The sequence below is a fragment of the Squalius cephalus genome (assembly GCF_949319135.1).
Source record: "Squalius cephalus genome assembly, chromosome: 21".
Lineage (NCBI taxonomy): Eukaryota > Metazoa > Chordata > Actinopteri > Cypriniformes > Leuciscidae > Squalius > Squalius cephalus.
In genome coordinates, this window is record NC_137142.1 from 31,499,959 (window position 1) to 31,524,078 (window position 24,120).

The 24,120-nt window shown below is 36.1% G+C and overlaps 1 protein-coding gene and 1 long non-coding RNA gene across 2 annotated transcripts in view; one reads left to right on the forward strand and one right to left on the reverse strand.

The window, feature by feature from the left end:
• Window positions 1-14,289, reverse strand: part of LOC307149617 — a 32,560-nt gene extending 18,271 nt beyond the window's left edge. Inside the window, exons 1-3 of the long non-coding RNA XR_013819597.1 lie at window positions 14,155-14,289; window positions 13,659-13,760; window positions 8,439-8,603 (exon numbers count right to left, since the gene is read on the reverse strand). This is a non-coding gene — a long non-coding RNA (uncharacterized lncRNA). The remainder of the gene's footprint in view (window positions 1-8,438; window positions 8,604-13,658; window positions 13,761-14,154) is intronic.
• Window positions 1-23,905, forward strand: part of syf2 (SYF2 pre-mRNA-splicing factor) — a 118,068-nt gene extending 94,163 nt beyond the window's left edge. The window contains exons 2-8 of the mRNA XM_079856027.1: window positions 15,057-15,097; window positions 15,345-15,443; window positions 17,516-17,641; window positions 18,882-18,999; window positions 19,258-19,348; window positions 20,859-20,957; window positions 22,995-23,905. Coding sequence (XP_079712153.1) covers window positions 15,080-15,097; window positions 15,345-15,443; window positions 17,516-17,641; window positions 18,882-18,999; window positions 19,258-19,348; window positions 20,859-20,957; window positions 22,995-23,160 — 717 coding nt within the window. The 5' untranslated portion in view covers window positions 15,057-15,079 and the 3' untranslated portion in view covers window positions 23,161-23,905. The remainder of the gene's footprint in view (window positions 1-15,056; window positions 15,098-15,344; window positions 15,444-17,515; window positions 17,642-18,881; window positions 19,000-19,257; window positions 19,349-20,858; window positions 20,958-22,994) is intronic.
• The last annotated feature ends 215 nt before the right edge of the window (window positions 23,906-24,120 follow it).

Here is a 24,120-nt window from a genome sequence, read left to right on the forward strand (position 1 = left end):
AGTATTTTACAGTAAAATTACATATAATGTGATATTAACATTTTTACCGTATAAGGTAACTTACAAGTTACTAATACTAATTTACTGTAGCATTTTTACAGTTTTATTCTGCAAAAATTAATTACAAACATTTTTATATTTTAAATCTCAGTCACTGACACAATGACTTTCGACCTTAAATCTCATTCAGTCAATGGTGACATTTGGATTGTTTGTCATCCAAAACTATTGTATGGCTTCAGAAGACTAGTTAGCCATTAGTGCATAAGTAATATGAAAACAAACTATGAAACATTGTTATGTAAATGACAAAGGATCAGGGGAAGGTGCTTTTATCCATAATGCATGAAAAATCTACAGCAATCAAAATAGTCATTTACACACATACAGGGTCTAAATCGTAGCAAAAACAGTCTGTTTAACTCTAATGGTCAAAGAGAGGTTCAAAAGGTCATATAAAACTTATTTATGACTGTTTTTGGAGCAAAAACTTGATAATTTAAGTGGACTTCAGGGGGAAAATAAAGTGCTAGAAAAGTGTATAATATTGCTTTTGCTGGGCATACATATTCTCTTAATGAGGCATAACACGCATACACACTCTCAAATGCATCCTCTCTCTAAAACAAATTGAAGCACACCTCATCTTGACTTGCACATCTCCAGGGTTTCTGTGGCCAATGCTCCCTGCAGTGTGGCTGCCCAACAGGAGGCATTTACCGTACACTCCACCCTTCCCTAAGTACAAACAATCACAAAAGCACTGATGGCAGTAAACAGAACCAAAGCCACAAACCCACTTCCAGCTCCTTCAGTAATGCAACCGACCACAGTCACAGAAATTCAGAGTGCTGCGTCAGGTACATCTGCACACACAACTCTCTTTACGATCCTAAGGAAAGTTGTATTGCTCAGCGCTTGGTCTTTTTGGTACCTCGCCTAAAATTCCTTTGGAGAAATGTGCATAAGAAGAATGCGATGAGCTTCTCCAGTTCATATTGAGATCTCTGACCTTTGATTGCAGTTTTTGGTAACGTTTGAAATCACTTCTGAAACTCTAACCCCCAGTTTCACAGACAAGGCTTAAGCCTATTCCCAGACTAAAATGCATGTTTGAGATGTTTTAACTGAAAGCAACTTGCACTGGCATATTTTAAAATAGGTCAGTGCCATTGTTTTGTCTCAAGATGCACATCAGTAACGTTTTTTTTCTGAGGCACATGTATAAAAGCTACTTCAATGTCCTAATTGAAGGCCTACAAAAGGCCTAATCCTGGCTTAATCTAAGCCCTGTCTGCGAAACAGGGCCTAAAGGAGACACATGAGATAACTGGGGACTTTTACTTAGAAGAACATTTGACATGAGGGTGAGGGTCATTATTGTGTGAACCTTAGACTTTTATGTTGAGCAACGACAAAATGCTGTCAAATGTAGCACCGATAAATGCATTATCCCAAAAAAAAAGAAAAAAAAGAATAGCACCAAAACATTACAATTTTCAGATGGTTTGTGAAAGCGCAAAGTACACTACACTTCAAAAGTTTGGGGATTTTTTTGAATGGCTCTTATGCTCACCAAGGTTGCATTTATTTGATCAAAAATACAGTAAAATTGTGAAATATTATTGCAATTTAAAACAACTGTTTTATATTTGAATATGTTTTAAAATGTAATTTATTCATGTGATCAAAGCTGAATTTTCAGCATCATTACTCCAGTCTTCAGTGTCACATGATCCTTCAGAAATCATTCTAATATGATGATTTGCTGCTTAAGAAACATTTATTATTTCTTCTTTGAGGAATAGAACGTTCAAAATAAGAGCAATTATTTGAAATGGGAACCTTTTGTAACATTATAAATGTATTACTGTCACTTTTGATCAATTTAATGCATCTTTGCTGAATAAAAAATATGTTATATATAAAAAAAATTATATATAAAAAAATCTTACTGACCCCAAGTCTTTTTAGTGTAATTGTGAACCAGTTTTCTCCTACTCGTCTTGTTTGTATTTAGATCTATATTTGAGGAACTCTGGTACTAACACACTCCACTTACCCATTTTCTGTACCTCTCTTTTCCGTTCCTCGAGTCATTCATGGGTAACGCTGGCATCGCTACAGAGGGCTGACATTAAAGTGACTTACTGTAATAAGATATAAAGACTGAAATTATTAGATTTTATTGAAACCGCAGTCATTGGCGCAGTAACGCAGTGCTATTCAACTGTGAACACACAAGGAAAGAGCCAAGACAGCAAGAAATGGCCCTGATTATACTGCACCAACCCACCACAAATATATAACATCCCCACACAGACCTACAGCAATGCCAACAAAATGAGAGGTATGAAGATTCTGAATGCATAAAGTCAAACAGTGCCAGTTACAGGGTCTCCAAATGAAGTCAAATCAAAAGGTTTGGAAAATCTTAAAGGTACACCATGTAACTTTTTGTCCCTCTAGCGGTAAAAAAACAAACAAAACTACATGCATTTTGTGGAAGAATATTGTTTTGGTTGTGCTCCGGCTCTGCGTGACTATGCGGATGAATATGGTTATCCTACTGCTCATAAGAGGCTTAAGAGATATAACCAGTTGGAAAGGATCTCAAGCTGACTAGGAGACGTTATAGTAGCTTTACCCATTAATAGACACGATACTTCCTTGAAAATAAATTCCAGCACAGCGCTACAACAACCATAATGAAATGACTCTTCACAATAGATAATGCTTTTCAATGAACTCTGTTAGAGAGAGACATATGGCAAATTATCTGTTCAATTAATGAACTTACTCACCTGTTGTATAATAAAAACGCCATCATCATCATTTACAACATTTCAAATCCCTCAGTTCTCGCCATCTCAAAAAAAGCCAAGTCTATGTTGATTCTTGTTTTATTACAAGATCTGTCGCTTTCTCTTTTTGCCAGCAGACTCTCCAATGTTCTGCGTATTATTAAACGGGTGATCTAGATTTAGCTGCTCCATGTCAAACCTCATGAAGGTTTGTGACAACTAACCCCTGCCACTTCCACACCAGATACGCGTCAAAGTAGCCGGAGCAACTTTTCCTCTAATTTCGAATATGACAAGACATGTGACATACACAATTTCCCACGAAAACCATCCTGACACGTATAAAATATAAACACTTAGGCTTACCATAGTGAATCAGGGTAAGAAGAAAGCACATTTTGGAAGAAGGATTGATGATGTATTGAGTCATTATTTAACTTTTGTTAATTAAAAAAGAAGTTAGTTTAGTGTAAGTAGTTTTAATTATGTATATTACAATAGGAATTATAGTAATCACAAATTTAGATAGGAATGAAATGCATCTTCGCTGCCCTCTAAGATACATGTAGTATTCCATGATCCATTTATTGCATCCAGCTTAAGGATTTAAAAAACAAAAAACAAATTAAACATACTTTAACAAAAAAAAGTTGCTAAAAAAATTAAATCTAATTCAAAATGGACTATTTGTCAATATTTGTGTATGCTGAAAACAATGCCAAAAGACAATTTGGGTCACTCAGGTCGAACCTCAACAGGTTCTCTAAACATAAAAAAATAATTATGTTTATGTAGCATTGCATGGAAGAATAAGGATACTAGACATATTGTATAATACTGATAAAACTATGCATTTATCAAAAGTACAGAATGTTTAGTCTTCAATGAACATGATGGAAAAGCATTTGCTGAATGAATGGAAGTCCTTGTCTCTTCCTGTGTGTTTGTGTGTGGTGTGTGTAGACGGCTTCTCCACCACCTCATTGGCTTTGGGTTTCAGACTCAGTGGCCGCAGCGGTGGCCTGCGCGAGACTCTTTACCCATCTGGTCTGGAGTGATCTGTAGCTGTGCTCAGTGTATCTGGGCAGGAAAATACCACCAAGCCAACAGCGGCCGCGGTCGTCCAGATCTGAACATGGTCACAGCATTAAAATAACCATGACAGGAGGCCACACATGGATCCTCAGGTTGGTATGAGGTTAGGCCATTGGGCTATAGGAAAAAAGTGACTTCCGGATGATATTGTGTATCCAATCAGAAGACTTTGAGGTGCTGCCTGTTTCTAGTGGAAATTACCAATATAGCTAACATTGCTTACAGCACATTTAAAGGGTTAGTTCACCCAAAAGGGAAAATTATCCCATAATTTACTCACTCTCTCTCAAGGCATCCTAGGTGTATATGACTTTATAAATTATAATCACTGGCTTCCGGTAACGGCCGTACGCAAGTCTAGTTACGGTGGAAGAGTGACAACATGCCAAGGCAACATTTCTTACTTCATTTAGTTTAACGTGATGTACTAAAAATAACTAAAACTGAAATAAAAAATATATTTAAAAAAAATACAAAAACACAACAAAATTACTAAAACTTTAACAAAAATTTAAAGGGATCATATAATGGTACATGCACTTTTACAAGTTGATTGTACTGAAATGTGTGTTGGCAGTGCCTGTACACAACCATCATAAAATGATAAAAATCCATCCAGTGTTTTTTTTTAATCTTCTTATATGTTTCCCCCTCTCCTGAATCAAGCCGTTCGATTTTGTGACGTCACAAAATCGACGCCCCTCCCACGATTGTTGATTGACAGGAGCGTTTCAACACAGACCCGCCCTTGGAGCGAGCTGTCAATCATAGCCCGCGCGGATCGGCGCGGTCATTGTTGTGATAGCTGGAGCACTGTCTATGAGCAGAATGGCGTCTAAGCGATTGTGGTGTTCTCTTCTTCGGTGCAATAACGAACACAGCAGTCATGTTGATGTTCCTAAATCCGAACCGCTGAAGACACAGTGGCTGAGTTTGTTTTCGAAGGGAATATTCCCCACGATCAACATCAATGCTTTCATGTGTGCGCGAATCATTTCACACACCAGACTGCTTTACAAATGAGTTCAGTAAAAAGCTGTTTTTGCTAAGAAGCTGCTCCTGAAAAAAGGATCGGTACCAACTATTCGTGTTCCTGCTGCACCTCCAGAATAACTGAAGTGAGTGTAACGTTTTATTAACCTTTATATTAATATTTATATTAATCTTTGCAAATCGCTTGCACGCTTCACGATGAATGCGGCTAAGGTTTACACTCAGGTACATTACGGCATGTTTTCTATGTACGACGTTCTCAATATAATTCATAATCCCACGTTTATAATGAACAACGCGTTATGGTTATTGTGTTATTATTTCAAACGGTGTACGCACAGAACAGAGGGGCGGGGTGAGCAAAGCTCATTATCATTTAAAGACACATGCACTTAAACGGCGTGCTGAAAACAGAGCTGTTTTTGACCAGGTAAAATGAGTGTTTTCTTACAATACTAATGAGAATTTTAAATTAAAGTATATTACAAACTTTTAATTTAGACCCTAAAGAATCATATTAGCTTGTACAAAAATGGAATTATATGACCCCTTTAAATGAAAATATATATTTATATAAACTATAATAGTATCTGAATGATAGTAAAATAACACTATCACTATCATGAGTTTTTGAGTTCAATCTACCAGTCTGTCATATTTATTCCATGTTTCTCTCAGCAGCATCCACATTATTTCATGGAAAGAGACTGTAAATAAAAGGTCATAAGTTCTGCCTCTTGTCTAGATTCTTCTGGAACGGCAATAAAACAGAAGAGGAAAATACTGGGCAGGGTCTTCTGGATCAGATCACAGTGTTCGTGGATTTGGAAAGCATGTTACTGCAGTAATTCTGTCATGTCACCAGAATTTTGAAGTTTCTTAAAAGCGTTCCATTATGGATCTCTAATGATCCAACTTTGCTGCTGAAGATCAATTTTCCTGAACGAAAGATTTGTCGAATGCAGTTATCATCCAAATTATACCACATTTGTTTCAAATCACGTTCAGATTTATAATTCAGTAATATGTTTTTTACTTGTGCAAGCATTACATTTTGTCATCAATTCTGATTCACGTCAGAGACTCTAGAGCAGCGTTCTCCAACACGATGCCCGTGGGAAGCTTTTTCCATGATTCTTACATGGCATGAAGGATTCCATATATTATATGTGAAAAATATATAAATATATTTCCTGCATTTTCATGCACAAAATAATCTAATGTTAAAATATTCATATGTTTATATTTATATACACATATACATGATCATGTGACACTGAACACTGGAGTAATGATGCTGAAATTTTAAATTGTACAAATATTTCACAATATTACTGTTTGTACTCTATAAGAGACTTCTCTCAAAAACATAAAAAAATCATGTCTATTTTTGTGCATGTAAATTTAGTCTTGAGACTGCTGCTCACAGAAAATGAATGATGTACAGTGTAACCGGAACAGATCTGTACACCCAACAGTGAGAGAATATGAGCTGATGAGAAACTAGTGTAGATGATCACTTCTGATGCACTGATCAATAACTGGAATGAATCTGACGTGAGATTGAATATTAATTTCACTGCTTCTAAATCAAAGGATCCTGTCAAAGCTCAAAACCCTGTCATGCTGAACAGGGCACACACACACACACACACACACACACACACACACACACACACACACACACCACACAGGGCATGTACACACAGTCGGTCTTAGTGTTGGCTTCAGATGAGAGCTGGTTTGGTTAGCAGGTGTGTGTGAGCCAGACAAAACTCTTCTGGCGCCACTCACGCATTTCCAGTGTGTGACTGCCAACCCCCCCTCCCCACTTCCTCTCCTGTCAATCATCAACCACCACACACTAGTACATACTCAAATAGACACACACACTCTGATCCAACGTAAACTCTTCGAGCAGAAGGGTATGTGCATAGGCTGTCGAGCTAGTAAAACCGGGCATGCGTCAAATGTCAGTTATAAAAAAAAAATTAAAACTATCAGCATTTTTTTTTTGTCTAGTTTGGCCTGTTGATCCTATTGTTACAGGTGAAGTGTGTCATTTAGTCGATATTAAAATAACTATATCACAGCTTCATATACAGAGAGGATTTGTCGGTCGAGCATCTAACTCACACTCACAGATGAACGTTGTGCACCATTCAGAATTGGGAAAACATGCAGAATTTCAGTTCAATTCCTAAATATGACATTTTTTTTAATTGAGGTAGAAAACAAGATGCAGCGAATGTAGCAAACAGAAAATCTGAATGTTCTACTGTAATGCAAGTAGAATTACAATGAACTGAATTCAAATCAATTCTGAATCTTGCTGTTGCCTTGTTCTGAAGAAAGTTTGAAAAGCCTTTTAGTTTGAAGGATTATAGGCCTAATATACAGATATAGATAAGCAGAATGTATTACCTATGCTGAATTTATTTGCATTACAATTTAGAAAATTCCTCTTCCTCTCAATCCAATTCAACTTCTGGTGGGGTGTGGCCAATTCAATTCAAATTCACACTCATGAATTCATCAATTTTGCACAATATTGGTACGTACTTTACACTAAGTAGTCTATCATGAGGAACTACCTCTGCTTTCAATTGGTTATTTCCTTAGGTCATGTGACAACAATAGCTAGTCTCATCATATATTAAGGATGTGGTTTTATCATGGGGAAAAACAAACAGTTACCAGATTAAGAGAAACTGAAGCAAAATTTCAGACACACTTTAGATTTGGTTCAATTCTCAAAAAAAGGTAGTTGTTAAGTTTAGGTATTGGGTGGATTAAGGGATATAGAATATGATCATGCACAATAAGGCATTAATATGTGCTTTATAAGTACTAATAAACAGCCAATATCCTAGTAAATACGTATGCTAATAAGCAACTAGTAGTGAGAATTGGACCCTAAACTAAAGTGTTACAAAAATTTCTAATAGATTTGCCTGTTTTTAGAAAGAAACATGCCTAAACAATGTTGTGGAACTGAATTAAAAGAGAAATAAATAAATAAAAGAAGACTGCAGTGGACACAAGCAATTCAAAAATTGTTACCCATCATCATGATTTCACATGCTTTCTGCAGCTTGTGTGTGTGTGTGTGAGAGTTTGGAAATGTACTCCATCCAATCCATGCGTTAAAAGAGAACAGTGAAAAAAAGGGATAGAGGATGGAGAATGTTCTGACCGCATGCAGGCGTCTGGCTTCCTACTTAGACACTGTGTTTAAACCATCGCTCCATAAAGAACAGAGGCCTACAGAGTCATTGGCTTCCCATTGGGCCACAAATCGTCACAGCAATCGGTGGCCAATCTTAAACCGCTATGACCGAGCAGGGGAAGTGAGATCATACGCCACAGCTTGGCACGGTTCATCCGAATCCCCCTCGCCACGCACATGTGGGCCTGTTAAACATGGTGGGCGGGACAGAGTCCTTCAGCGAACCACAGCGCTCCTTAATGCATCCCAGAAAGCCCTCAGCCTGTACGAAGCCTTTTAAAAACTCCCGTCTCTTTCAGTTATGGCTGCTTACTTACTGCGGTTAATACTCGCATCCAACTCCAGCGAGCTCTGATTCAGCTCTCAGAAGCTTGATTTTCCGTGCCGCTTCATCCTGATTCAGGATGTTTCCACACAGATGAAAGAGCGTGAGCTTCAGCAGAGATGATATAATTGTTTCCAGCTCCCGCTGGAAGGATATCCTATGATCACACAGACAAAAGGGAGAGAAGGAAGAAAGACGTGACAAGTGAGCATTAAGACAAACAGACACATGGTTCATTGGCATGCTGAGCTCCTCTCCGGCAGCGTGTTTATTCATTTACATCATCTGAGAAGGTGAACCAAACACTCGTCCACGTGGCCTTGAGTTGAGAGAGGCGGGTTGAAAGGTCAAATGTGTGTCTGTTTGTCTGATGAAGATGATCTATAGCAGCAACTGTGTGCAATATAAATGTTGCAACCCGAGACTCGACTCACAATTGATTTCAACAGTGTTTGCCGATAATATGTTGCTAATCTGAACCTGTGATACTCTAATAAAAATACATAGTATAAAGAAATATAAGTGAATAAGTTCATTTTGGATATTGAAGGAATTTTATGCATAAACTACATTTCTTTTGCTTCATCCACCATCGCAGACAATCAATGCACTATGGGATTGCCATCAACAATAAAGACACTGCAATGCCTTTTAATAATAATGTCCAGTGATAAAATGTCTGTTGGGAAATCGAGCTAGTTCGTTTAAGTTGGTTTAACCTTGTCAAACTTTGTCAAGCATGGATGGTAGACCATCTTTGACCTGGTATGACCAGGTTTTCCAACTGAGTATGTATTATATCTTTTAAAAGTTTAATCTGTACCCATAAAACATGGAATATACAAGGCCAGTGTGTTTAATAAAATGGACTGTTTGAAAGCAGAAGGTCAAACAGAATAATAAGGTCTTGGGATTTGAGGAGCACATGTTCACCATTCTGTGATGTCTTTGAAACATTTGGTTAAGAACATGTGATAACAGTACACACATTTGTTCAGTGCATTTATGAGTGATTCTTTAATATTTAACAGTCAAACATTTTTAACAAAATATTTTAATATTTCAATATCCTGGAATAAATATTTCAACTTAATCAACACAGATTTTTCAACACAGGGGCAGATTTTTATTTTATAATTTGAAGAAATAGTTTTATTATTGATAAAAAGTGTCAGAAAGACTTTTATAAGGTTACAATGGATTTCTCTTTCAAATAAATGCTGTTTTTTTTTTTTTTTACTTTCTATTCATCAAAGAATCCTGAAAAAAAGTAACATGGTTTCCATAAAAATATGAAGCAGCACAACGGTTTTCAACATTGATAATAATCAGAAATGTTTCTTGAGCAGCAAATCATCATATTAGAATGATTTCTGAAGGATCATGTGACACTGAAGACTGGAGTAATGATGCTGAAAATTCAGCTTTGATCACAGGAATAAATCAAATATATTCAAATAGGAAACAGTTGTTTTAAATTGTAATAATATTTCATTATATTACTGCATGTTTTTTGATCAAATAAATGCAGCCTTGCTGAACACAAGAGACTTCTTTCAAAAACATTTTTACCAAGCCCAAACTTTTAAACTGTTCTGTATATGATTTTTCAGACCGGCACTTGAGAAGTGTGATGCAGGCCTTTAGCTGAAGTTAGCTGTATTTGAGCATCACAGTCTCAATCTTTGGTCTGTGTTGTGCTCGTCTTGTGTTGAAATCTAAGACAGAGCCTCATGCTTCTTTTGCTAAAGATTAAGGGATCAGAGAATGTAATTATTTCCAGCTGATGAGCTGAGCTGAATGAAATCTGAAATCAAAGCCAATGGCAATGCCTTCAACTGTCCTTACGATGGAAAAACAGCAGCACGCACACACACACACACACACAAAATCAAAAACTTTTTCTGCTTGATTCTGCTATGGATGTTACATGGCGCCCCCTATTGACACGCACCTTAGAGCAATTTTTGAGTGACAACAGGACATTGAATGAATGAATGAGGCATTTATATAGCGCTGTCATATGTACTACTGTACACCCAAAGTGCTTTACAATCATATCAGGGGATCTCTCCTCAACCACCATCAGTGTGCAGCATCCACTTGGATGAGGCGACGGCAGCCACAGTAAAACAGCGCTCACCACACACCAGCTATAGGTGGAGAGGAGAGAGAGTGATAGAGCCAATTCAGTGGATGGGGATTATTAGGAGGCCAATGGAGGGAATGTGGCCAGGGCACCGGGGATACACCCCTGTATACTCTATACAAGAAGTGTCATGGGATTTTTAATGACCACAAAGACATTGGTTTAACGTCTCATCCAAAGGACGGACATTCCCATAATTCTTTTACAATTACAAGTAAAATCAGGGTCTAAACATCACAAACTGAGCTCTTGTTACAATACAAACACACAAAGTTCAGGTGCTGTAAGAAAGTGTAGTTTATTTTTCTTACATCTTACTTTTTGTGGAGTTACTCATTTTAGGGATAATTATGAAAATATCCATCAGCCTGTTGTGCTCATGAGTGCCCCTAGGATACAAGTAATGACAGTTTACTTCCGAAGCATAAAATCAGTCCAGAGAATTACGTCTGATCAGATAAGTAGCATATGATTACTGACGCTTGAGTTCCCAGACTGCTGACACGAGATGTGCGTGTGATTCAGCTCCTGTTGTGTCACAATGTGGGGTGTGTGTTTGTTTCTACAGCAGAACTTTCTACTTCCATCTGGAGACATCGATTTTGCAGAGATGTGGATGTATGCAAAGTTATTAAATTCTGTCATCATAACACGGTTTATGAAATGTTTGCAGAAACAGGTGCGCAAAACAGGGTCAAATGAATTCTGGGATTTTCTGGTATCTTGTGCTCACAAAGACTACGTTTATTTGATCAAAGTTTTAGTAAAACAGTAATATTGTGAAATATTATTACAATTTAAAATAACTGTTTTCTATTTGAATATATTTTGAAATGTAATTTATTCCTGTGATCAAAGCTGAATTTTCAGCATCATTACTCCAGTCTTCAGTGTCACATGATCCTTCAGAAATCATTCTAATATGACGATTTGATGATCAAGAAACATTTATGATTACATTCAATGTAGAAAACAGTTGAGCTGCTTCATAGTTTGGTGGAAACCGTGATTTTTTTTTCAGGATTCTTAATTGGATAAAGAGGGAGTTCGAGTATCTATTTAAAATAGAAATAGTTTGTAACAAATGTTTTTATTTTCACTTTGAACAATTTATTGCAACCTTGGTGAATAAAATAACTTCATTTATTTATTTTTTTAAATCTGACTGACCTCAAACTTGTGAATCGTAGTGTATAGGCTATAAAATAAGCACATTTCTATAGGTGCATTTTAAACATATTTATGCATCTATCAGTAAGACATATAAACATATTTCAAAACTTTGTCAAGCCAAAATTCAGTTTATCTGGACAAACTTTATGCTTTTCAAGTTTAAAAAGACAGCTGAATTTCTTCCATTCAAATTTCCTTACATTCAAATTTGAAATAGAATTCTGCTTCCTGTTTGCTACCACAATTCAAATTAAGGAATTTAAATGGAATTGTAAAAGGCATTCTCAATTCAGAATAGCATTTTTATCAAACTTACAGGGCTAAGGCTGAAAAAGTAAGCGGTCACTGTTGAATTCTTCTGCAGTAGCTGTTCCAGGTATTATTTTTTATTAACATCCACAAATCATGGCATCATCAAAAGTAGTCTGATGCTCGATTAGCAGGCCACCTGACAATACTCTGTGCTGCATCTGAAATCGCATACTTCTCTACTATATAGTAGGCAAATAAACAGTATGTGACCTACTACTTCCGTCGAGATTCTGAAGTGTGCATACGATGGACACTTTACTATCCCATGAGGCCACGGGAGAGGATTTATGAATGCAGGGTTCTCAAGTCTCACGCATTGGCCGTGAGACACACGCAATTCAACCAGTTCACACGCTCACACGCCACACCGTGTATTTCTCACGCTGAAAAGGCAATGCCAACCAAGTTGTCCTACAAGCTTAATATATAACGTTGTATACGAGGCGCGGGCACACAAAGTGAAGTTTCCTGCCGCCAGCACGTATCTCGGCCAGATTGCGTTCGTTAATAGCAGAGACAATTTATATAATAGGCAGCATAGATGCGCGAACACACGGAAGTTGATGGAACATTCTCGGCCACCGTACGTTCGTTACTAGGTAACCAACAACATCGCGCGAACACATGTCGTGATAATGGAGAAGGTAAGTTGGAAGAAAGCTCGTCTAACAGTGCTAGAACATTTAATATATAGCCCATCGTATACATTATTATTGATGCAGTCAAAACTCTACAACTACTTTGCAACCAGGCCAGAAGCTTTGGCTCAGTTTGGCTAGCTTACGTTATCTGAAACTAAGGGAAATGTTAGTGGGTATGGGAAGGAATGAAGATGTATTTCTTCATTTTATTTTAAATAAATTTAAATGTATTTATTTTATTTTAAATTATATTATATATTATAGCCTACTGTATTAATAGTATTTCTAGTTACATTAAGGCTACATACGTATTAAAGCAGAGTGCTCTGGGTAATATTTTATATCCTGTCAAAACATAACGTTGCCATTGCATTCATTGATTGCCATTGCATTTGTATTTTTCAAACACTTGCAACACAAAACACATTTCATAAGCTGGAGTGTGTACTCTTGTGTACACACACACACACACACACACACACACAAACACACACACATACCTTAATAATACTCTGTCATTTGTTCTCAATGTCCCACCACACAATAAATCATTATACCATTTCGACTAGACACATTCAAAATGCAAAAATATTTGTTTTTCCAAACTGTTTGGAGCAATTTGTTATATTTTTGTAATTTTTGTAACTTAATTGTAATTTTGAAATAACACTAAAGAGTATATTTGATGTGATTAATTGCTCTGTCATTTATCAGATTTACCAATTGTTATAATTTCAATTTGTGCTGGTTAATTATGAACAATGGGTAAAATTGGGGGGCGGGGACAGGTGGGGGCGGGGCTCCATTAGGGCTCCTCCCCCAACCGCATGTGATCTCACTCCAAGATTTTGATCAAACTTGAGAACCCTGCATACTTTTTAGCGGTCGTGAAGTAATTACTTATTCAAAATAAGTACCTACTCAAGAGAGTACATACGTGATTTCGGAGGTAGCCATTGTGTGCATGTTTGGACCCTCCCTTGCTGGGTAACTGAGCTGGTGCAGTCAAAGCTTTGTTTGGTTTGGCCTGTTCAAGCTCCTGCTCATGGTCAGCGGAAATGAAAGAAATAGTAATTAGGGAAATGGAATGATTTTATTGGCTGTGTTTTCTATACTAGTTACAACCCAGATGTCATGCAGCTGAACACACTGGAGCTAGCTGGTCTGAGCCATGAAGCAAAATGGAGGATGCATCAATTTATCAAACAACACTACAGTTTAGGTAGTTTGCTGATGGAATCCAGCTGAATGACCTCCTACATTGAAAACCTGGAATCATATATCTTACTATTTTCTGAATACTGTAAATATACACAGCATTCCATACACAATGTTTAATATAGTATGGGAAACAGCATTTGGCCTTATTTTAATTAACTTTTGTGCATATATGTAATTTGACAGCCTGATCAAATCAAGAAAATTCATAATACCTTGAGAAATCTATCTGTTAGTATCATCTGAAGGGCAGATGCTTGACATGATGCGTGTCCTTCCTGGATGAACAAGACTTGAAATATTCCAGAACATTTTGAGTCAGACACTTGAGCTGCACATGCCATGTGACTAATGAAGATTAATGGTTGAAGGTTAGCTAGTTGCCTAGTTAGCTTGGTTCATTTAGCCCCTGCTGGTAGATTCTGGAACTATACACACCACCTGACTACAAAGAGAATCATTCTCCTTTGACTACCATTCAAATTTAATTATTTATTTATTTTCATCTTAGATAGATAGATAGATAGATAGATAGATAGATAGATAGATAGATAGATAGATAGTTTCTCATAAATTCCTATCTATGCTTACTATTCATAAAAAATTACACGATGACTGAATAAATTATTTTCCTGATGGGGAATATATGAAATATCATAAAAAGCCATCACTTGATGTTAAGTCTTGTGTTTGAGGGTGGTTTGGTTTTTGTACCATCTGGATTGCAGAACAAGCACATCAGTTCATTAGTGTAGCTTCTGATCTAGAGGTTGCTTTAATCTAAAATTGTAAACTCTAGTTAATTACATCCTCTTAAAAAGAACTTAATTATACATAATCAGAGCAGATGAGCAGTGCAGTTTATGTTAATGGCGCATAGCAGATGAGTCGAGATGAGTCGCCATTGTGTTTGAACTGCAACTTCATTCACTCTGTTAAGCCATCAGGTTAAGGTTAATATACAGTACATCTACAGAGAGAGGGGTATTATTATACTTTATTCAAACCCGTTTCCCCTCATATTATTTAATATTATTATATTTTATCATATTAAGAAAGCGGAACTACATATTAAGTGTTTAGTTCTCGGTCGAAGTCGAACTGAATTGTGTGACGAACTTCCTCTTTAAGAGAAGCAACATGGCCACTAGCGCAGAGGTAAACAAAATACGAGATTCCAAATACTTTGAGTATTAATCTAACAGACGTCTTTATTGTTTATTTATATATTTATTATGTTGTTGAATAGTTATTATAACCGTGGAATTATCGGTTATCTGTTGTCAGAACACTATTCTCATTGTCATGGCTAATAATGCTAACATCAGTCTCGGATGTTCAGTCTTTGAGATTTCAGTGGTATTATTAAGCCCTGAATGCGGTCATTGCTGTCTTCCCCGTTCAGGTTGTTGCCCCCAGCAGTGAAGAGGAATCCGCAGATACTCCAGCAGCGCTGAAGAGGGAAGAGAGACTCAGAAAGTTCAGAGAGCTTCATTTCAAGAGGGTAATTACGTCCTCACATTTTTCCTCATATCAGTGAAATAATTCAACCGAGACCATTTATTATAGCTAATGTCCAGTTTAAATCTGTCATTAACATCTGTCTTGGGTGATTTGATCATATCACATTCACAAGTGGTCAGATGTGACCGATCATTTGTCTCCTGTTGCCATTTGTAATTGGATTTTACGGCAAAATACTACAGGCAAAACTATTGTTTTTTCATGCAGTGGTCGATTTTGGACTATTTTGCTTCCACAACATGTCTGGAAGTAAAAAAAGAAGAAAAATACACATTAAAGTGTTTATTTTTTCACACGTTTTATGTATTGTGCTTCTGAAGATTTAAATTACAATGCATATCTTTAAAGGCTGTTTTCTCAAATTGAGTTTTTTTCTTATTTACTAAATCATAAATCTCCTCTTCCAAACAAAGGTTTGGTCGTATATCAATCGTCTGGTTTATGTAACATTTAATTGGAAATTAATGCAAATTGCTTCATATTTAATTAGATAATGCAGTGGTTCTCAACACTGTCCTGGAATACCACCAGCCCTGCACATTTTGTATGTCTCCCTGTATTTCTCACACCCATTTCAGGTCTTGCAGTCTCTACTAAGGAGCTCATGAGTTGAATTCGGTGTGATAGATGAGGGAGACATACAAAATGGTTGGAGAACCACTGAGATAATGCATCAATTGAATATTTAAACAACATTTCAGAAAACTTGTGAACAAATCAAACAAATTGTTTTAATGTACTGTCATTAATCAACTGAGGAAGTATGTTGAGATCTATTAGTTAAGATAGTTTACCCTATTCACTTGCAGTCTCTTGTCTTAAAGGTGCAGTAAGCGATTTCTGAGAAACTGTTGATATTTGAAATTACACAAACAAACACACTCTTCCCTTCATTCTCCCGCCCCCAAAATGCATGAACACGCAATGCAAGAGTGGATGTCTCTTTATCATAGCTGAAGCGAAGCAAAATAGTGCCAAGGAAGAACAAAAAATGAACATACAGTATATACAAGCAAGAGTTGGTTATTAGTCACCAACAGCACTCCAGCTCCAGACAAACAACGACACTCAAAAGTAAACTGTCCTGTTACTGTAGCTAACATTACAACAACAGCTTGGTTCTGTGAAATGACAGCTTGGGTCTCTTCAGCACTGATCATCTCGCCTGACCATAACACTTCTTTTTCCAGTGATATTCCTCTGACCTTTTCTCTTTTGTAATGTCTCTCAGCCATCTCTCTTTCTACAGTCTTCAAATCTCCCTCTTGCTCACTCAGATAAAGCATTTTCGGGAATTTCGTTTCGCGTACCTACCACGAAGTGATAAAATAAAATAAAATTCTGTATCAAAATTTATAAGGAAAGAACAGTACTTTGTTTAGGCTTGGTTTGTAGGGAATTACAAACCTGCGCACATATATTCAAACGCACATAACTATAGAACAAATTCTTAATGCGCATGTGAACGCCATCAGCGTTTCTCACAGGTTCGCGTTTAAAGTCTGTGTAGAGAGGATGGTGTCGTCCTAGCGGCCCCTAAAGCGAATCAATCAAAACTAACTTTAGCTGGAAAATAACTTTATTAAAGAACCGCTATAAAGCCAAAACAATCTCTGTTACCTTAAATTATAAGTTTATCTCTGTAAAGCTGCTTTGAAACAATCTACATTGTTAAAAGCGCTATATAAATGAAGATGACTTGACTTGACTTGACTCTCTCTCCTCCCCCATCATGAGTGGACACACCCCTTAATTCTGATTGGCCACAAGTGTGTTGTGGTGCTCGGTCTGATCCACTTTCAACAGCGTTTCTCAGAAATCGCTTACTGCACCTTTAAGAGGAGAGTCTTAGTCAAAATGGCCCATGATGCCTGCCTTGTGAGGCATGTGTCGCATCCCTGATGTAAGTCATGTGTAAGGACCTTTAGTGTAGTTGGTGTAGATCGAGAGCAAACTATGTATTGTTCTTGCTTTGGGTGAAAACTGTTGACACAGCACAACAGAACTTGCTCTATTACATCCGTATGAAATGTGATTGTGCTCTGTTGGTAGAATGAGGCCCGTAATCTGAATCATCAGGAGGTGGTGGAGGAGGACAAGAGACTGAAGCTGCCCTCAAACTGGGAGGCCAAGAAAGCTCGTCTAGAGTATGAACTCGTGGTGGACCAAAAGAAGAAGGTACAGGACTTGGATTCAGATCTGCAATGTGTTGTTTCTGCTCCATCAAACGGAGCTGCAATAATAATAATGACAACACACACACTCATGCTATTTGCGAATGATCATATCTGTCTTTGATTTGAATCTCTTATGTCATCAGCAAGGTTCAGACTATTACTCAGCGTTGGTCCCTAACAGCAATTTTTGAATTTGAATCAGTGACTTTTGAATAAATATTGTGTAAAATAAGTGTTTATTTAATTTCCAATTTTTTTCTGGACATACACTACCATTCAAAGTTTGGAGTTTGTAAGATTTTTTTTATGTTTTTGAGTTTCATTGAATGCCCACCAAGGCTGCATTTATTGAATGGAAAAACACAGTAAAAACAGTAATATTGTAAAATATTATTACAAATTTAAAATAACTGTTTTCTATTTGAATATATTCTAAAATATAATTTATTCCTGTGATCAAAGCTGAATTTTCATCATCATTACTCCAGTCTTCAGTGTCACATGATCCTTCAGAAATCATTCTAATATGTTTATAATAACATTTCTGATTATTATCATTGTCAAAAACAGTTGTGCTTTTTTGAAAACAGTGATAGATTTCTTTTCAGGATTCTTTGATAAATAAATGTGAATTGAATTTGATGAAAAAAATATAAAGATTAAAAGAATAGCATTTATTTGAAATAGAAATCTTTTGTAACATTATAAATGTCTTTACTGTCACTTTTAGTCAATATAATGCTCTGTTACTGAAAAAAAAGTATATATTTTTTTTAGGGCTGTCAAACGATTAATCGCATCCAAAATAAAAGTTTGTTTTTACATAATATATGTGTGTGTATGGTGTATAATTATTTTCTATATATAAATACACACACATGCATGTATATATTTAAGAAAAATGTGTTATTTATATATAAAATATTTATATATAATATAAATTATATATAATATAAATATATATACACAGTATATACATGCAAATATTTCTTAAATATATACATGCATGTGTGTGTATTTATATATAGAAAATAATTATACACCATACACACACATATATTATGTAAAAACAAACTTTTATTTTGGATGCGATTAATCGTTTGACAGCCCTAATTTTTATTTATTTAATCTCACTGACCCCAACCAGTAGTGTTATTTGCTGTCATCAATCAAGCCCTGATTCTGTTTATGCAGTCTGTGAGGACGAGTGTGTAACGCAGTGTTTTCTGTCTGTGTGTCAGGAGTGTGCGGAGCGTGGCGAGGACTACAACCGCGTGAAGCTCCTGGAGATCAGCGCTGAAGATGCAGAGAGATGGGAGAGAAAGAAAAAGAAGAGAAACCCTGATCCAGGGTTCTCCGGTATAAAACACTCATCTCAGTTACATCATGAATATTATTTAGTAGTCTTGATTGATTGGCTGAGAGAAAGAGGGAATGTGGCTGCCATGTGTGATGCTAAAAATGTGAAAATGAAAACATGCAGAGCTTGTGTTTCACGCCTGGTTATCATTGGTTCTGGCAATTATTATAATTTTCCTTCTGCTTCTCCTTGTAAGACCCTTTTTCCAGACCCCCACAGCTGGATATGTGTTTTTATTCATGTGTGTGTGTGTGTAGGGTACGCTGAGGCCCAGTTGAGACAGTACCAGAGACTGACGAGGCAGATCAAGCCAGATATGGACAACTATGAGAGACAGAGAGAGGAGTGGTGAGACTATATTTATTATCATTCATCCTCTGAAATATGCACACTCTATCGAGACTCTAATTCAACACTGAAATCACAATGTGGATCACAATGTGCAATTATCAAATCGCAAAGCCTGCGGTGTAATTAAACAAATATATGCTGCATGTTTTAGAGTGAAGAGCATCTTTTACACCATGTTCTTTTTGCAGTTTTACTGTAAAATGTTATTATAGTCATACTGATATCACATTTTTTTATTATTAAATTGTGCAACCCAGCAAACCTGGAGCTTTTTTTAAAGCCACATTTTAAGTCACATCTTTTCCCAAATTTTGCTGCTTTATTTAAGAATATGGTTTTATTTAGTCATATGAAGGTTTTTTTGTCTCATAAAATATAATATAATAGTGTTTTTTTGCATTATAATGAAAGTGAATGGAGACTGATATTTGTCAGCCTTCCAAAATGACAAGAAATTAAAAAAATGTAAAACTTGTGCACTATATAATAAAAAATCATATTTTGGAAATTGAACTTAATGCCTTAATTTAAAAAATTAGGAAAAATCCAACCTTTAAGGACACCAATTTTCTTTGTGAATGAATAATGTATCGTAAATAAATAAATGTTCTTCCTTAAAATACATGGTGCATAAGTGAGTACACCCCTATGTTAAATTCCCATAGAGGCAGGCAGATTTTTATTTTTAAGTATTTTTTTTAATTTTTTTTTAGGATACTATGCATCCTGATAAAGTTCCCTCGGCCTTTGGAATTAAAATAGCCCCACATCATCACATAGCCTTCACCATACCTAGAGTTTGGCATGGTTTTATTTCAGTTAGCCTAAAAGCTGATTGATTTGCATTGAGAGATGATCTTATGGAAAGTACTCCATGCCAATCTCTAGGTATGGTGAAGGCTATGTGATGATGTGGGGCTATTTTAATTCCAAAGGCCAAGGGAACTTTATCAGGATGCATAGTATCCTGGATCCATGAAGTAACTGGCCTTTAAAAATAAAAATCTGCCTGCCTCTATGGGAATTTAACATAGGCGTGTCCAAACTTATGCACCATGTATTTTAAGGAAGAACATTTATTTATTTACGATACATTATTCATTCACAAAGAAAATTGGTGTCCTTAAAGGTTGGATTTTTCCTAATTTTTTAAATTAAGGCATTAAGTTCAATTTCCAAAATATGATTTTTTATTCCTCTTTTCAGTCAACTTTAGCATGGGTGTATTCACTTATGCATTGCACTGTATATAGTCTAGAGTCTATAGACTATAGTCTTCTGAAGTCTTTTAATTATGAGGCATTCATACCAATGAATATGCATTTAATGACATTACGTCTGGTGTGGCGCATCTTCAAAAGTGAATGAGGAAAAGTGTAATGAAGATTAGAAAGTGAGTCAAAGGTCAAATTTCGTGTCTGTTCTGCTGATGCTGGTGGCACATAAACTACACACTATATACACAAATAAGAAGTTGATGATTTTGTATGATTTCATTTACTCCTAGTGGAGAAGATTTCCACCCCACGTCCAACAGTCTGATTCACGGCACTCACGTTCCCTCTAAAGAGAGCATCGACCGCATGGTGGACGACGTGGAGAAACAGTAAGAATCTGTGTTTGTGTTTCAGCAGAAGCACCTGGTGAGCAGATCTGTTAACACACACCTCACAGACACAGCAGATAGCGGCTCTTTTCAATGCGATGTTTGAGAGCTCAGCCTCCTGGTGTGTGTTTGTTCCTCGCTCCAGATGTGTTTGTGCCGTTGCGTGCCTGTCGCACATGCGTGTGTGTGCCGCCGAGGGTTTGTTTATGCGTGAGAAGGCATTCTTCTATTTTGGAGGAGCTGCTTTTAGCTTCTGAGAAACATTAGACAGGGCTACGGCTGCCAGATTGTGACGCACAAACACTCTTTGAAGATGTTTGAAGAAACGTCTGTGTGTGTGTGCGTGGGGGGGAGGGGGCGTGCAAGTCTCTTTGATGGACTAAACTGACATTGTCTGTCGAAGCATCAAACTTTTAGAAGTGAATGGCTAAAGAGTATAACTGGGTAATATATCAGATGTGTGGTGCTTCTGTGATGATGTCAAATTGTAATGTGCTTTTTTTGACTGTTTCCTAAAGACAGTGTTATTTTTGTATAATTTATATACTATTATAGTATTTATCAATATTTTGTAGTATTTCATTTAATATTTTGAAATGTCTTTTTTTGTGTGTGTGATTTGTCTTAGTCATTTTTTGGGATGCACAGATGTATCGATGCCAATAATCAGTATCAGCTGATAAAAGCAATTATTTTCAATATCGACTGATTACATCATGTCAATCAAAAAGGGGCTGAAGAATGTGTCTGTTAAGTGAAGTGAATACTGTGTGTAGAGAAATCCTCTCTTGTGTTGAATGAATCACCCGTAGTTCAAGCCAGAGCTGCCAGATCCGTGTTTTTTCCCTACACCAAACATTATTTGTAGCGCGCACCTTCCATCCAATAATCGTGAAGAGCTTTTTACTTTTGTTAATAAATCAAATTCTGCCCGTTTTATCACGAAATTCAAACAGTAGCATTTTGACGCTCTTAAATGTGACGTGACAGATCGCTGTAGCGCCTCAGTTTAAGAAAAGAGTCTTTTCTTCCACTTTAATACATGTTATAGCATGATAAAAACATGCATGAACATCAAAAGATATTTTGAAAGATACCATGTACAACTTGCCAAAATGAATCATGTCTCGTGCAATCACTCAATCTGTGTTTCAACCGCAGAAAGACGGCAATAAAACAGCTCATGAACAATGTCACGTAACGTTGCATGTACCTCAGGAAAGTTCTCCAGTGTTCACAGTTTTCTTTAGCTATTAAAGAAACACTAGAGAGGAGATCATTTACTGTTAATTGTATATGTATGATATATGCTTGTTTGCATAAACTTGCCATAAAGACAAGTGTTTATGAAAACTACTATGTGCAACTGGGTTACACTAAGTTAAACAATTTATTTTTTATAGTTTTTATTTGAGTGTAATTATTACATCTGAAAATAAATAGCAGTTGAGTATAATAGCTCTGTTGTTAATTGTAACCTCTAATAATATAATAATGTACCAAATAAGAGGGTTTCCTTTATAGTTTACAGCATTAGTTGGGAAAGATCTTTATCCTTAAGTAAATCAAACTATAGGCATCGGTATCGGCAGATATTCTGAATAATCTGATATCGGTATTGGCAGAGAAATTTAGTATCGGTGCATCTCTAGTAATTTTAGTTCTTTAACTTCACCTTTTTTATTTCAATTAGTTGCCGAGGCAACTTTTTTTTTATAAAATAAATATTAATCTCTGATTTAAACTTCAGTATCAAAAACAGCGATTCAATTCTTTCAGTTTGTTTTTTGTGAATCAGTTTAAACCATTCGTTTTAATGAATCCATTACTGATTAATCGGTAATGAGTCGTTTTAATGATTTGTTCACTGAAAAACAGTGTGGATTATTTGTTACTAGGGTTTTGTGTTTTAGTTTTTCATTCTGGTTCTTCAGATTGATTTTTATTTTTTATTTTAATTGTGTTACTATTTTCCAACCCTTTTAAGAGTTCAAATATGTGCATGTTATCTCCATTAATGTGTTCTTGTGTGTTTAGGATTGAAAAGCGCTCGAAATACAGTCGCCGCAGGGCCTACAACGACGATGCTGACATCGATTACATCAACGAGAGGAACGCCAAGTTCAACAAGAAGGCTGAACGTTTCTACGGGAAATACACCGCAGAGATCAAGCAGAACCTGGAGAGAGGAACGGCCGTGTAGAGACTGTTACTATCGACTCCAAGCCTCCATCCGCTAACAAGTCATTCACAAATATTTTTAAGATGTGCTCCATTGAGGTTTTTCTCCTCTACGGTGGTACCTTTTTTTTTTTTCTTTTTTTTTCCTCTTCATATTGTATTTTAGAAAAGTTTTCATTCCGGCAAAATGATTTGCCTGCAGTGGGAAAGCAGATGTCTACCTGTCAGTTTCGCTTTAGTGTGTGTAAATTCAGTAGTTTCTGCAGCAGTTGATATTTACTTCAATAAAGCAATTTCATATCAAACACAATTGACTTTAATGGGGCTTTATGATGTCTGGTGATTTGTTGATTCTGGTTGGTTAACAGATGTGACTGGAAAGTTGTTGTTCAACAAAATTTAATTTACGTTTCAAGACGGTATCTGGACACCACTCATATGCAAAGTGATGTTCACATGAAAACCTACTATTGTTTGAAACGTTCATGATAGAATAATGCCTACTGAAGGTTTTAAATCACAATATTTGACAGTATTATAGTATATACTGTTCAGTATTCATTTACTAGTAAGTATTCAGTTCTAAATGCTAACAATAGCTGAATTATATAATTCAATTAAGCTGAAATAAAATATAAATACTAGGTGAAAAACTTCTACTTAAAAAAACGTATACGAGAAGCTTTGGCAAATAATTATAAGTTTGTTAAAGTACTAAAATGACCAAATAAAAGCAAAGCTATTTAGAAAAATAATAAAAATTACAATTACTAAAATTACATTTAAATGATAAAAATCAAAGCTAATTCAAAATATGAATAAATACTATAATATTTTATAAATAATACTAAAATAATAATGCTAGTAATGGCTGTTTATTACTTCACTGGTGGCATAAAGAAGTCGTTCTAAACACAAGTGCATTTTAGGAATGAAAACATGTTCATTTGTTAACCGTGTATTAATTAAAGGAAATTGACTC